The 16,222-nt window shown below is 49.1% G+C and overlaps 1 protein-coding gene across 1 annotated transcript in view; it reads left to right on the forward strand.

Annotated features, from left to right (window-relative positions):
* The first annotated feature begins 1,997 nt into the window (after positions 1-1,997).
* LOC144771452 (uncharacterized) overlaps positions 1,998-16,222 on the forward strand; it is a 129,941-nt gene continuing 115,716 nt past the window's right edge. Inside the window, exon 1 of the mRNA XM_078655888.1 lies at positions 1,998-2,118. Within this exon, the coding sequence (XP_078512014.1) occupies positions 2,004-2,118 (115 nt within the window). The 5' untranslated portion in view covers positions 1,998-2,003. The remainder of the gene's footprint in view (positions 2,119-16,222) is intronic.

Here is a 16,222-nt window from a genome sequence, read left to right on the forward strand (position 1 = left end):
AAGCGGCCCGCCACCAGGTGGGGGGGAGCCCCGGGTTTTGGCGGACAGTTGGAGAGTTTATGTGCGCATTCTAGCGTGTTGAGCTTGGACATGCCATCCGAGGGCACAACCTCCTGGAGCCTATCTTCCAAAAAAACAAAAATGGGCTCGCCCTCAATTCACTTCGGTAATCCAACAGCCCTAATAATGACACATTACCCCCAGTACAGGCCAGAAGTACCACAAATCACTTTGGACCATCTCCGCTCTTGTGAGTGGACACGTAGATCAAACCACCCAGAGGGAAAAAACTAACATCAGCGCTTGGAGGTGGCTCATATATAGAGGCCCTGACGCCATATCTGGGGTCGAACCATTCCACCGCAGAACGGTAAGACGCCACCTACCAGCACGTGAGGGAATTGCTACAAAATTTCCCGAATCCAGTTCGATGCCTCAGGATATTCACAAGTTGAGAAATCTGCAGTAGAAAGTTGAGGAATCTCAGTTAGATAGAGTACCCACGAAAAAGGGCACTACAGAAGGTAAGTAACGTGTTCCTCTGGTATGTTTTTCATGGAGTCCCTGTCCTGGACATTTGCCAGACATCTCAAAAGGCAAAGTGAAGTATCTGATAAATCAGTATAGGCAGTTACTTGGAAAAAAAAAACCTTGTTTTCAAATAAATATTGGAATGATTTGATAGAGGTGATCTAGTCAGGCGATAAAAGGTTATTTTGGCAAAATGTTAACAACTCTAGTGATTGCCACTCTGGGCCTCACTTGCATGATTGCTGAGGACACCTGGGTAGCATATCTGGATGGTTTGGATGGCACGCCAGCCTCACAGGTTAGTTTCCAGTTTGGTCCCATTATGTGTCCTGAACCTAATTAGTTCAGTTAAGGATATTACTTTGATAATTTCACCCCTTAAGTTAATTAGGGCAGCAGGGCCAGACAATATGTATGCAGTACTAATTAAGACAAATAACAATTGGTGGTCTATAACCCATGCATATTTGTTCAGGTGCATAATTAAAACAGCGGTTTATCTCTCTCCTCATGGAAAGGTTTATTGGTTAAGCCCATCTAAAAAAAGGCAATGGAAACTATCCATCACATAGACTAATTAGTCTCCTGGATATTTTGGAGAAAGGTTTTTCCAAAATTCTGGATAACCACCTGGAAGAATGGGTTTGAGTTAATAAGCTTATTCCAGTTGAGCAGGGAGGATGGAGGGGGCCACTGTACTGTGGGTCACTGTTTTGCTCTGGTTTGTCATTAGAACATCTTTGGAAGTAAACCAGTGGGTGTGCTGCTGTGTTATCGACTTTGGCATTGCCTTTCACATAGCCGATAGAGGATTGGTCGGGGTTAAGCTGAAATCATGGAGTATCCACCAAGATCTCTTGTGTATGATGCAGGCACTGCATTATGATAACTGGATAGAGGCAGATTTGGACAAGTCTTTGCAGTTATCAAAGAAAATAAAAATCCAGAATGGTCTGGGCCCTAGCCTCAACCTGTTCCATCCTGTTTGTGATTGATTTGTACAGAAATGGTGCATGTAGAGGTCATGCATGTCACTTCCAAAGCAGAACAGCATCAGCATGGAGCAGCACGGTGCCACCTACCGTCATGTGGAGGTACTGCCGAAAAAAAGTTTCCAGATCCAGTCTGACGTCAGGGGATTATTTGAAAGGTCAGGAATCTGTGTTCCCAGAAAGAGCGTTACTGAAGGTAGGTAACTTCTTCTGGAAGTCAGCAACATGTTTCCCATACACTAGTCGACCTTTGGTTTGAATGTTATAATTCTTATTTATTACTTTATTGTACACAAGTTTCTATCTGAGCCCCAATGATTTACATGAAATTGTGTCTTTTAGATCTGTTATGTTTATTAATTTCAGTCATTGAACATATGCATGCACTGAAAGACTGCTGGAAATATGAATCTCAAATATATGTTACAGGAAAAACAGGACCTTGCTGTCTTGACTCTTAACTGCTTGACTCCCAATATTATGGAGACGATAAACAAACTGAGTGGGACGAAGAGGAAGACACTCAATTTTTTGGAAGCACTTTTTGGCTGTATCAAGAAAATAAAATTTACCAGGACCAATCCAATGAATGAAGGTTTGTTATTTAGATTTAGAATTTGTTTTCATTACTGTAATGCACCTGCTATTGGAGTTATCAATAAACTGAGTGTGCGTTTGTCTGTGACAGTAAAACGGCTGAAATATTTCAGTGTATACATGACTGAGCTGTCCATTGTCCAATGTATCAACATAATTACTCTTGGACAGCCTGACATACAACTAGTCCTACGATGCATTATTAGTCATGAGCTACACGAATCCTAAACCGCTGGGCGTTTTCTCCAGCAGATCTCTGTGGCCCGTTGTTGGAGGTTGTCTATTGGTATGTCCACCAGGGCCAAAATGTATTTATTTGGGTGTATAGGCTGATGATATTTCATAACTGCGGTACAGCTGTTCAGAAAATGGAGGCAAAATTAAAAAACCTGTTATGGGATGTTGTTGTGTCGCTACTGACAGTGAGAACAGATGTTTAGTACCTAATCATAATAAGTGTTTAAATAAATCATAAATGTAAAGTAGGGAGAAATGAGGTAACGAGCATTGTTTGTGGAGCAGTTTACTTGCAAAAATATCATGGGTAGTGGGAAACCAATTCTCTGAATTTGGTGACATGGTTATGTTATGTTATGTTACGCTACTTTGTATAGCGCATGGCTACCCCAGCAACGGGGCGTCCCAGCGCTTGCAGACATGCCAGATGACAGAACATCCAAAGCCAGTGAGAGTGTCTTAGATGGAAGAAAACAGCCAGGTTTTAATTTGTTTTCGAAAGAGCATGTGGTTGGTGATGGTAAGATCTAAAGATGTACCTGAGACAGTTAAGCTGGCATCCTAGCAGTACCTTGTTGATCATCATGGTTGTTGTGAACTGAGGGTATATTTACATGAACTTGCGCATCACTGTCTTGCCATAGCAATGCTCCTAAAAAATGACCACCCCTGTACGACAGATTCTTACACCATGGATTTGTTTTATTTACAATATTACTACCTTCTGTCCCTTATAGTCAGGCTCCATACGTCCAATTTTGCACAGGTGCGTTGGGGGACACAGGGCCAGAGGACCGGGCGTATTGAGGTCAGCAGAGGAGTCCGCCAGGGTTGCGTACTTGCTCCCACTCTTTTCTCCCTCTATGTAAACGGGGTAGTTGACCATCTGCTGTCAACTCCTGCTGACGCTCCCCGTTTAGCTGGGCAGCTTGTACCCACCCTTTTATTCGCGGACGACACTCTGCTGATCTCAAAGTCACCCGCTGGTCTACAGCGCTTGTTGTCCAGCTTTGAGCTTTTCTGTAACTCGAGGGGACTCAAAATAAACACTGATAAGACTAAATATCTCATCTTAATTCCCCCCAAAAAACTGGGTACGCCACCATTGCTGGATAACGTCCCTCTGGAACGCACTAGGGAGTTTGACTATTTGGGGATTCGTCTGGTTGACTCCATGAAGTGGGATAGCTATTTAAACAAAATGCTCCTTAACCATAAGAGAATCGCTGGAACATTGCTGAAAGAGCAGAGGGCATCCTCAATGAAGCCAATAGGTACGTTCTTGAGATTTATGCTGCAAGAGGAGTCAGCTCGGCGCTTTATGGTGCCGTACTCTGGGGAGCATTGAACATGAGTAAGCTCACCCTGTCGGAAAACAACTTCTTCAGAAATCTCATGAGCCTCCAAGCATCTGTCCCTACTATTCCGCTTCAATTGGACTTGGGTTGTCGTTCCATCGAGGATCAAGCAAGGCTTCGCCCCCTTCTTTTGTGGGCCCGCATCTGGAGGGTGAAGGCTCTCACCAGTTACGCAGAGGGCCTACGGGAAATTCTGGACTCACCGAGTTGGGCCAAAATCAGGTGGCTCAGAGACATTAAAGCCCTCCTTTTGAACTTAGGATTGGGCGAGTCATGGGAACAGAGGTCCGCCCCACCTAAGTCAATACTCAAGAAAATGTATTGGTCCTGGATTACTGAGAAAAGGAACAGCAAAACGAACTTGTGCAGAGCAACCAGGTCCTTCCTGTTGATCAAGGATGCCCCATTACGTGAGATCTACCTAGACATCATTTTAATTCCCTGGGACAGAGCGTTATTTTTTAAATTTAGAACTGGTTCCTTGCCAATCAGGGAATTCACCTCCCGCTGGAAGCCGCCCTACCAAACGGTTTCGTCTTGCCCTTTTTGCCCCACCAGGCCAGAATCCATTGGACATATGTTCTTTGAATGCCCCGCCTACAAATTGCCACGTCGCATATGGATCAAGCCAGTATGCTCGATACTGGGGGCTAGGCGGTGTGCTGACGCACTAAGGATTCTCCAGACTGATACCTGTGTTTTAAATGTTTGTGCTGTAGCCAAGTTCCTAGGGTGGACTTGGCGCATAAGGTCAAAGTGGCTTAAGCAAATTGTTTAATTAGGTCCCGTTTAGAGACTGTTTTAGTCAACTTATTACCCAACCGTTATGAAGCATCCTTATAGATAAACATGCTCACGGGGGGGGGGTTTCTTAAACTTCTTAACTTCTTAACTTTTTAGATTCTTATCATTTTAAACTGCGGGCTGTTTTAGATAAATGTCATTGTTTCTTACTTTGTATGCTTTTAAAGATATAACTATATCGAAATAAAGCTCCTTTGACTTGACTTGACTTTATTTACAATATGGTGCACAATGGCATAAGGCGGTAGCTGGCGTCGGAAAAACTGACACTGTGTTGTGTGCCGGGTCATAAAGAAATCTGATGCTAATGCTGCAAAAGTGACGTTGGGCGTATTAGCATCTAGAAAATAGACACAAGACACCCTAGCATCACTTTTGTGCGCTGGGCATTCAAATTTATGTATTTAACCACCGCTACGTGAAAAATAAGTTGCCACACTTACCTGAAAGCAGCCATGGAGGAGAGAGCAGAGATCAGGACAACAACTCCAGCAACCCAAGTACCCAGCCAGGATGTCCTGACAGAGTCCCAGGGGAAGAAGAAGAGTAGGTTCAAGTTTATTGAGTAGGAGAATAGAATCCTGATCACAGAGGTGACGGAGCACCAACAACAGTTCGTTGTCAGCTCCAAAATGTCATTAGGGAGGAAAAGGATCGTACAGCAAACCATTGTGGACAAGGTCAACAGAGTTGCAAAAGTAAAGAGGACAGTGAGTGACTGCAAAAAGCACTGCAATGATTGCAAGTGCAGGACAAAGGAAAAACTTGCATCCAATCTCTAGGAAGCCATGCAGACTGGAGATGGAAGTCCAGCGCCCAAGGAGCAGCTGGATCCCCTGGAGGAGCGGGTGTCAGCCGTCATCTCAGAGGAGTTGGTCTCAGGAGTAGCAGGACAGAACAGTGCTGGCTATGATGAACCACAACAGCAACTGGGTAAGTTGTAACAAGGGGCAATGTGGGTAACAACATAATGTTGTGCAGTACAGGCAGTTATGTCCTAATGCTCTGCTGCACTGACTGCAGGCCAAAGGGTAGTATGCTGGCTCATCTATGGTTAAATATGACATCAGAGGAATGCTCAATGCCCAGTTCAACGCTGCACAGCTCAGTCCAGTTCTGTCACCTTTATCCCTTCTGTTGGTCTTGGCCCTCCTGGCAGGACCACCACTAAACCTTTTGCTTTTGATAGGTGACTTGGTGCTGGTGATTTGTAGCTTCTGCGCACTTTACCACTGTGTCCCAGGGTAAAGTGCGTGCTTGTAGTAAGGTTGGCCTGCCCTCCCATAGGAATGCATGGGGAATGTATGTGTCCCTGGTAGTTCCTGATGCATGGGGAGTTCAAGCTCGAGTTTGGTATGTGCGAACTCGTGTGATTAAATGTTGCGCGATGATGTGTGCTGCGTGAATGTGTCTAGTGTAGAAGTGCCACTTCTAGAGGTTGGTGTGCCTGGGCAGTGTATCTGCTGGCTTGTGATTTGCTGGAGCTGGCTGGTGTGCCAGGCTCCAGGAGTCAGGATGGGTGTGCCCCAGTGGTGAATGGGAGATCTGCATGTTGATGGCTGGGGAGGAGTGCACCTGGGACCTTAATAGGGCTGGGCTTTCCCCCACACAATGCTGGCTCCGCCCCCTATGGTGCGACGGATGACCCTACCGATCCTGTGAATAGGCAGAGGGGCTGAGCAAAACAAAGTGCTCAGGAACCAGTTGTATCTGGTTCGCCCCTTGCCTGCACCCTTGTAGACAAAGGGATTTACTGTATAAAAAGGGGCTGTGTCCCCTTGCAAAATGTTCTCTGTTCCTGATCCTGACTGGAGGGGGGCCTGCTGCTGCTGGGCGGCAGGAGGACCGCCACTAGGACTGCCTTCCAGCCTGTAGGGCCCAGTGAGCTGGCTCCTGGGCCCAGCCTTTGCCCCCCCCTTGCTTTTTCCTTCCTAGAGACTTTCCTGGACTGTGGGGATCCCTGCCTGCCAGCCCCTGGGAAGCGCTGGCCTCCCCCTATGGAAAATAGCGCATTCGCGCCGCTGTAGCGGTGATCCTTGCCCTAAGGGATCCCCCAGCATGTGGGAGGATCCCCCTTGGCTGCATTTCCAAGCCGGTGCCCACCCGGCATTTTCCCCGTGTTTTGCTGAGCTTTGCAGCGCGGGTGCCCACCCCGCAAAGTGCAGACTTTTTGTTGTTGGTTACGGGGGCGATCCCGTGATCTTGCCCCGGTTGTTGTACCCCTGGCGAGTGCCCACCCCGCCAAGGACTCTACATTTGGTTGTGCCGGGAGCCTACCCCGGATTGCCACCGTGAGCTGTTCCCCCCCCACACGCCGCCGTGCTGCCTGCGACGACACGGAAGTACTTAAAAGAAACCGGAAGCCGACGGGAGCCCACCACGCGCTCCGGTGCCTGGACAGGAAGGGAGGCCCTGCCAGCAGGAAGCGTCGGGAGATTACCCCGCGTTCTTGCGCACCAGCTTGGAGTCGCCGGTGAGCCCCGCAGCCCCGAGAGAGGAGCCGCTGCCTGGAGGAACAGGCGGGGCTCTGGTGTCAGACGCAGAGAGCCCCCGCTGCCCCAGGAGGAGACCAGGTGAGCCGGAGAGCCCCGCACCTTTGAGTCCCCGCATTGCCCCCGGGAGGAAGGAGACCAGCGAGACGCCGCCCAGGAGTCCCGGTGAGTGGGGCTCCCTTCTTGCTGTCCGGCGGGCATTGATCCATTCCGAGCCCCGTGGCTCCTACATTGCAGGCAATCTTCTATTTAGAGCCTGTCGAGGCTCTTCCGACGTCGTGGGCATTCTTTCTTCGAGCCTGAGAGACTCAGGGCACATCCATTGCTTTCGAGTCCCCCGAGAGGGACTCCAACGATTTAGTGGGCATTCCTGAGGGTAGAGCGGCCCCGGTTGGCAGCGGGCCGCTCCCCCAGTGGGCGCATCTTCGTTCAGCACCCACGAGGCTCACAGGGGCACAGTTATCTTGGTCATAGAGGCTGCGAGGCTCCTGAGGCTCCCATGTTGTTTTGGGCCCCATTGTTCCTTTAGAGCCCAGAGGAGGTCTCCAGCTGCCCAGCACTGAGTGGGCAGCTGCTACGTTTAGGCCCCTTTCGCAGGTTCTTTGGCTGCCTGTGCAGCCTGCCCTAAACATTCTGGACAAAGAGCGTTTCAGCCCCTGAGAGGCCAGTTGGCCTGGGGACAGTTCTGTTGTTATACTCTTGCATGGGGTACATGTTCATGCCCTATGTGTTTTTTGCACAATTCTGATTTACCTGCCTAATGTGATTGCTGCATCATGTGTAATGTTTTATACCTCTGAATATATGTGATGCTTAGTTGGTTGTTTTTACTAGTATAGGTATACCAGTGAGTTCCTGGTTCCCTGCGTAATATTTTCCTAAGGTGGTTAGGTTTGCGTAGGTGGTACTTACCTGTTACCAGTGATTACTGGTTGTGTGCTCTATTTTCTATTTTGTACTACAAGTTATTATATGTGCTATGTCTTAAGTGCTAATTCTAACAAGTATCCTTGTTCTAAAAGTGCTTATTCCTGACAGTGGTCCATGTGGCCCTGTCTTGTACATACATCCCCTGTAAATTCTGGCCGTGTCTGTTGGCACATTGTAAAGTGTGTGTTTTTATCAAATGTGTTTGGTATAATACAAAGGCTATTTTTATATATAACCTTGTGTGGAGTTTCCTTTGTGGTGGGCCTTGGGTGTTGTTGCTGGGTGCGCGCGCAAACACTTATCAATCAATCAATCAATCAATCAATCAATGACATTTATAGAGCGCGCTACATACCCGTAGGGTCTCAAGGCGCTGGGGGAGGGGGGGTGCCGCTACTGCTCGAACAGCCAGGTCTTCAGCTTCTTCCTGAAGGAGAGGTGGTCTCGGGTCAGGCGCAGGTCGGCCTACATTACCTCTGGGATAATCCTTACTGCTCGCGCCACGTTTCCTAGAGGGTGAACAGGGGTTATCTTTGGCATGTTACTCCCTTGCCCTGACTAGAGGGGGTGTTTCTGCCTGGCTTTGGCGCAAGCCTCAGCCAACCGGAAATCCCATTTCTAACACCTTCCATTTGTGAAGTGCAGCACCAGTGACGTTCACCTTTCTCTGCATACTGCCACTTGCAGTTTACTAGAACGACAAGTCCCAGAATACAAAGTAAAACACATGGGGGCATATTTATAAGATAATGAAGCAGTGCAGTGCCGCAAACCTTTCTGCTGCACCGAGCTGTGTCTTAAGAAAAGTGCAAGAATGCATTGTCTTTACAATACAGCGCTCCCCTGTTTTTAGGTCTCGGCCTAGCGTACACTGCGCAGCAGTGTTCGTGCAGCCAGAGACCTTTTGGCAGGGTTTACAAAATGGACCTGGAAATTCCACACGCTCGTACGTGTTCATTTCCTATGGTCCATTTTGATTGGGCTTTGCGTGCGTGTTGTTTTTTAACAGAACACATAATAGGCCATGGGCGGTCGCGTAGCTCCGCCCATGGCCTATTGGTGTCTGTTACGCGCACCAAAGCCCATATGTTTTTAATTATCGTGCCCAGACACGGCCACTATAATTGAAAACATATGCCTCGCAGTGGCGCACACGTGCACCACTCGCTGACGTGTTTTTTTTTCTTCTTTTTTTTACAAAAGCGATCGCGAAAGCGATTGCTTTCTCTCCCCTTTACCTCGTTTCACTCTGCACTTCTCATTTCGTCCCTCACTCTAGCCTGCTCTAGCTACTCTCTCAATTTTGCTTCACTTCTTCTTTATTATCTCCTGGTTTCTGCAGCATCTGCTCTCCTAGCTTTTATAGTATTACTATTGAGAAGTTGTATAGCACATATCGCGAACCCATCGGGTCTTGATGCGGTAATGGTGTGCTTGGATATTACCAACATCATTACTATTCATATCAACCATACAGTAATGACAGCCATTTGCACTAACAAAATATGAGACTGTGATTTCCACCTAGATCTTTACAGCAGTGGCTCACCTACTCAGTGGATATGCCAGCTCTTTGCCCTATTTAAATCTTTCTCTCACTTTACTTTCCTTTCCTAAACCCCTCTAAATATGTAGGTCTTCGATATTCCCTTCACTCTCAGCTCCTCCCTCTATGCTCCCAACCTCAATTCTTCCCTTGTCCCCATTCGCTACCACCCCGTATTTGCTCCCTCCCCCACCCCATCTTATTTAAATACGTGACAGGGCCCAATATATTCCACAGGTTGCAACTGCAACTTGCACCACCCACAGTCCCTACTAAAGACCAGTATCAACACCGCACAAGGTGATCTAAAGCTATTAGAATGGACCGTGCTGGGCTAACCGATATTATTTTAAATGGTATATCAGATAGTTAAATACTCTGCCTTGTCCTCTTTCAAAAATAAGTTAACAACGCCATCTGGTGGTTAGTATGTTAAGTAGTAAGTGCCAGTACAGGAGCAAAGTATCAGCAAACACTGGCGCAAATTAAGCAATGGTCCCATGAGTGTATGGTTAGGTCACAGCAGCATAATCTGGTAAAAAGCACACAAAAAACAACAAAAACACAGTCCCCATGGAGCAGCCAGTTCAGTCTTAAAGGCGCTAGGCCTGGTCTTTTTCAAATTTCGAGCTGCTTCTATAAGATATTACAATTCTTTCATAGTAGTATCCACAAAGGTATAAAAAAAGTCTTACTTAAGTTGTATTGTGCAGTACACTTTCACTGCAGCTCCTCTAGCACTTATTATGTAAACGCAGGTTAGACTCTCGAGCAATTCTACACAACTCACATCAACTGCATGCAGGGCTGCCCAGTGACATCCCTTTGGAGTCGCTCCATAAACTCCAGCGCTACCCTGCTTGGTCACGAGAAAAATGTGCTTGAAAGAAAGAAACAGTTTAGCAAGGTGGTGGAAAGACTTAAGAGGAGAGGACCAAAGAACAGAGCCCTAGGGAGATAGTTGCACATAGCGGTTAGATGTAGAGATTGCCGGCATGTGTGCTGGCAATGAAATGAATTTCAATCGCAAGGAAAAATTCTGCATGGCAACAATAGCCGCAACTCGGCATGAAAGCTCCAGCCGCCACGCTGCCTCCCTCTTCAACATTCTCCAAATACCACTTCACTAAAACTACAGACAGACGCAGAGGTAAAAAAAACACACACACACAGGCACAGCTTTGAATACAGACTCACAGCTCCAAGGCCCGATTCAGCAATCACAAATGCAAAGAGACCTTGGTGTGTGTCCAGATCATGTATGTGCTTCAGAGCTGCAGAGGACGCTACACACTGCACACTTCTGTGATGCCAAGGCCGTTTATCTTGGATCTAGAGAGATTTATGAGATCGTGGATCTAGAGGGATTTAGGAGACCATGGATCTAGAGGGATTTATGAGGATCGGTTAAAAGGCCATTATACTCCACAGACACCGGCACACCGGAGCAGCTCACAGCGGGATTGCTGGCACAATGGCACATATTGTACGTTCACGTACGTGCCCCTGTGACTCACGTTTCCTCTCTGGTACAGTGCCGTTTTTTCGTGTCCAGAGTTACTCCGCGCAGCTCGACACCAGCCTGTGCCCGCAGAGCTCCTGCAGGGTCAGTGAGGCAGTGCCAGGGACTAGGGGCGGGCTCTCTGACTGGGTGCATTGGGTGTACGAGGGGCGGTGGTGCTCGGGATACGAAAGCATTCAGGAGGTGCATATACTGTGCAGAAACTGAAGGGGCGGCTGCGCTGTAGGAGAAGAGAGAGGAATGAAGGGGGCTGACGCTCTCTCATGAACCACGGATTATAAGGAACGGAGAGAGGGGGCAAATGCGGTACTGCTGGGACACAGAAGTAAACAGGGTGGAGCTGCTGTGATGCCGGAGTAAACGATTGGTATTGCTCTGGTACAGGAGTAAACGTGATGTTGCTGGGGCACAGGAGTAAACTAGCTGGTGTTGCTGGGGCCCAGGAGTAAACGGGGTGGTATTGCTGTGGTACAGGAGTAAAGGGCTGGTGTAGCTGGGCTACAGGAGTAAACGGGGTGGTAATCTGAAGTGAAACATTTAACTGTGGTGCTGAGAGAAACAGCACAGGGGTATTGCAAATGAACAGATGCATAGTGCCAATATCGGCCCACTCACCAGCCCTCCCGCCGCAACATGCATGTATCATAAATGAGCAGACAAAACAACTTTTTGTTGGGATAAAGTCGCTGCAGGTTTATTAGCATATGTGGGATACTTGTAAAGCGCACTGTTACTCCACCCGAGTGTCCTGGCGCTGTAGACCGCTGGGGAACCCGTCCTGGTTTTCTCTGTGAGATGCTCCCTTTCTGGGTATCTCCAGGGTGAAACCTGGCATCCCCGGCGTCTGTGGGGGGCCGTTGTAGAGATGAGGCAAGCTTAATGCCCAGAGTTACTGAGTGTGTTCCCTGGTTAGAGTAGGCACCGAGGCGAGAATTATCGAGTCCGTTGACCCTGGTCCAAGACCCTGCCGCGTCGGGAATTGAACCCTGGTCCCGGGCCGTTCTCTGCTTACAAGTCTGACGCCTCTAACCAGTGAGCCACACCTCTCCACTATGGTGGGTTATCTTACAGACGATCCAAAGGCAAGTCGCCCCTCACGGCCTACCACCTGATGGGCCAACTTGCATCGTGGCCTAAGCCAATCGTTGCTTAGCGGTTGTGGTGAGTGGATAGCCACTCCCGCCTCCGTTGAACCATCGGTCTACCCTCTTGCTCACGCCCCCACATACGAGGGGCGGAGCGTTCAAGCGGCCCCCGGTTGTACAGGTTTCCAACCGCCCGTAGGACAGACGGGGCGCCGTCGCACCCCAGGGTCCACCGCACAGACTTCCTGGGGATATTAGGCCTCAGCACCCTTTGTGCTCCTGAAGAGGGTACCCCTTAGTACCTTTCCCCCTCTGGATCGCCCTGTAACTTCGCCTGCAACACAAATAAAAAGGGATTAGAACATATATCCCCCCCCACCCTGAAGCGCCGGGTAGGGAGGGAAACGGCGTCAGGGTGAGGGGACAAAGAGGCCGCCAGGTGGGCGGGGGAGGAATATATACCTCTCCCCGCCTCCCACCACGGCCGGAAGTGACGTCCAGGACCCTTTAGGGTCGTGGAACACTGGGCTGCCCCGTGTGCCATCTTGTGGCACTAAGGGGGCCGCCCTCTTATGTGTGACCCCTGCGGGGAAGTGTCGGTCGGCCCGCATAGTGCCAATATCGGCCCACTCACCAGCCCTCCCGCAGCAACTTGCATGTATCGTAAATAAGCAGACAAGACAACTTTTTGTTGGGATAAAGTCGCTGCAGGTTTATTAGCATATACATATGCCAACATGGTGGGTTATCTTACAGACGATCCAAAGGCAAGCTGCCCCTCGCGGCCTACCACCTGATGGGCCAACTTGCATCGTGGCCTTAGCCAATCGGTGCTTAGTGGTTGTGGTGAGTGGATAGCCACTCCCACTTCCGGTGAACCATCGGTCCACCCTCTTGCTCACACCCCCCCCCCATACGAGGGGCGGAGCGTTCAAGCAACCCCCGGTTGTACAGGTTTCCAACCGCCCGTAAGACAGACGGGGCGCCGTCGCACCCCAGGGTGCACTGCACAGACTTCCTGGGGATATTAGGCCTCAGCACCCTTTGTGCTCCTGAAGAGGGTACCCCTGAGTACCTTTCCGCCTCTGGATCACCCTGTAACTCCGCCACAGCCCTGGGTGTGGCGACCATCGCAGCCAGGGCCTTCCACCAAGGTCGGCATTCCTACTTTCATCCTGCTATTTCTAGGGCATCCCCCTATCCAGCAAGAACCAGTCCATGCTTAAAATGGGCAGATGTACCCCATGCTTAAAACACACGCTCTGAATTTGGCGTGTAGCCCCCAAGCCTACTGAGGCCCAGTCTCCTCTGCCCAGTGAAATTACGCATAGCGCAGAACTTCCTGCGCGCAGGCTCCATCGCTTCCCCTGCCAAGCTCCCTGCCACAGGAGCCAGGGGTGATTTCTGACTACTGAAGTTTACCTGCCTCCCACTGGTTGCTATTTTGCCCCATGGAACAGGTCCATGCTTATACTGGGCAGAAGTACCACGTTGTCCTCCAAACGCCCCTAGCGTTTGGCGTGTAGCCCCCCAAGTCTAATGACGCCCAGGAACTTACTGCGCGCTGGCTCCATCGCCTCCCCTGTCGAGTGCCTTGCCTACAGAGCCGGGAGACATGTCCGACCACTGCATTTTACCTGTCCCCCACTGGTGGCTAATTCCCACAGTATGTTCTTTGTGGTCTTCTTTTCTGGTGCAATATTACGCCACAATGACCAGACAATTTCATAGTTATCAAAATGATCCTTGGTGCACACAACAATGTGTCACAACAGGTTTGAGGGAATAAGTGTATTGTGCCCGTCATTAGACACTGCACCATATCGTGAACTGTCAACCTACACAGCCTACCCTTCTTGCTGAGCCTTCGACTAGTCACAGATGCCCGAACCCTGCTATCCGCTTGTGACCCTTGATACTTACACCAGAATGGTGTCGACTACAAGATTGCGTGTCACAAGGTTCCCTTTTTGGTCTTTATGGTGGCTCCGCTTGTATCCATCAGAGATAGTGTACATTCTGTGACATGCACCTCAGTCCTATTATGCCCTTGCCTGTCCCTCAAAGACACTTACAGCCTGCTGCCCCCGCAGCGCAGGCGAGGGATTTTTGGCCCAGGCCAGTACCCCCCCAGTCTGAGTTTCTAACATAATCACCTCTACAGGCTCCAGGTATAGTGATTGACTACCCCTGTCCTGGCAAGGCTAGACAGAGGCCAATCCCCCCCCCCTTAGGTGACTAACTTGCCATGGGGTATGTGCCCTAAGCACAGGTGTCCTTGTGTACTTGCTGTGAAACCAGAGGGGAACCCACGAACGAATACATGCTCGTATATGAGCAGTGGGAACGTCCAACAAGCCTTCATCAATCAATATTTTCCAAAATAAGCTCTGCCCCCATGCTCCCCTCAGCATATTGCACCCCAACCGACAAGATAGCTGGCCGCGTCTGCCAAATCCTGGCTATAGGACGGGACTTATTGTCTGTCTTGGATGATCTCGAGGATCCATTTCTTGGTGCATGCTTGCAACCCTTAACATATTACAATAGTTGGACCGCCCACTGTCTTCTCCGTCATGAGTATAAGGCCAGTATGAGTTTTGCTTAGGCAATGTTCCTTCTAGCACTATGTGCAGTATCTCCTCGTGTTATCACATGTACTATTCGTCCCCCTTTACCTGGCACTCGTTGGGCCTTATGAAGCTTTTAACAAGCACCCTATACAACTGTAATAGTTGTTGTGCAACTAGGGGAACTGTTACTTCACCACTAATACTTCCTGGCGTGTGAAAACTGTAAAAAGAAGCCTTACTTAGTACCTGAATAACCATCAAATAAGATAATGTCTAGGTGAAAGCTTACCAGTGGACTTAGCCAAGGGCCCCCCACTGCGTGTCAACCCAAGTTGTTGAAAATTTCTGACTGTTAGAAATTGCCTGCCCCGTCCGGACCCATTGAGTAAAATAACTAAAACAATTGCCTACATGGTCAAAACGCACCAACCCTTTGTCAAGGGAAATAAACAAGATAGAGTATTGTATGAGCCAGACCATGAGCGGAGCCAGACTAGAAGGTCCTAGTGGGGTCAAACTGGAGGATGTAAGTGGCTAAATCAGGCACAAAAATCTGTGAAAATTGATCCCGCATCACCATGGTGCCAATGGACCTGAGTATAAGAAACTGGTGATGCTGTGATGCAACTTAAGTGAATGTCTTCGTGTGGGCCAAAATGTCACACTTCCGGAAGTCTAAACTTGACAAAACCATTGCCCCTGACCACCTGGACAGGCCATCTCCCCTGCTGTATGCAACCCTATAGTGTGTCACAAGTACTGACCTTCAGATAACTTTTGGAAAAGACCCCTGGGCACCCCCTAATGGTTACCATATCAGTCTCCCGCCAATCTACCCGTGTGGTTATCCCTTCTGTCATCTATGAGTTGAGCCCAGTAGTTGAATAAGGTAAATGAGCACAACTGGGCTGAAGTGTAAGGATGTCATGGCACTGGCATAACCGCTACACTTAACACTGCTTCTACTTCTCTCCTACAAGAAGTCTGAACCGAGTTGCCACCTTCCCCCCCAAGAGCACTTAACCAGAAACAGCATTCAGGCTTCTGGCCTGGAGAGCGCCCTGGCAATTCCTGCTTCCGTTCCCACCTGTCCTTCTCTGAGTGGTGCCTGTGTACTTGATCTGATTGTCCTGAAATTAGAAAAAGGTTACACTCCAATACTGGACGTGTTGACCCAGAACCCCACACACTGGCCCCCAGTGTGTTCTTCCCCTGTACCTGCTCCAAGCCCTGGCAGGCCAGTCTGCTAGGCGTGGTTTGACCATTAAAGAACGAAGCCCGAGCGTTTCTGGAAGAGAGAACAAATCCATGAAAACAGCCCCAAAACCATCAAAGACCGGTAAGCCTATTGCTCACTCGATCGCCAATATCAGAGCCCCTTACGTGCGCACCAGTTGCTGTACAAAAGAACACTTTCCATAATTGCAAATGGGATGCATGATATACCCAGACACACCCTTTGTTAAAAGAAAACGCATTTCAATATTGTCACAGTGGATGCAAGATTTGCCCACACTCTGTCACTGCTTACCGAGACGAGAGAACACCCCAGATA

The sequence above is a fragment of the Lissotriton helveticus genome, chromosome 8, assembly GCF_964261635.1.
Source record: "Lissotriton helveticus chromosome 8, aLisHel1.1, whole genome shotgun sequence".
Lineage (NCBI taxonomy): Eukaryota > Metazoa > Chordata > Amphibia > Caudata > Salamandridae > Lissotriton > Lissotriton helveticus.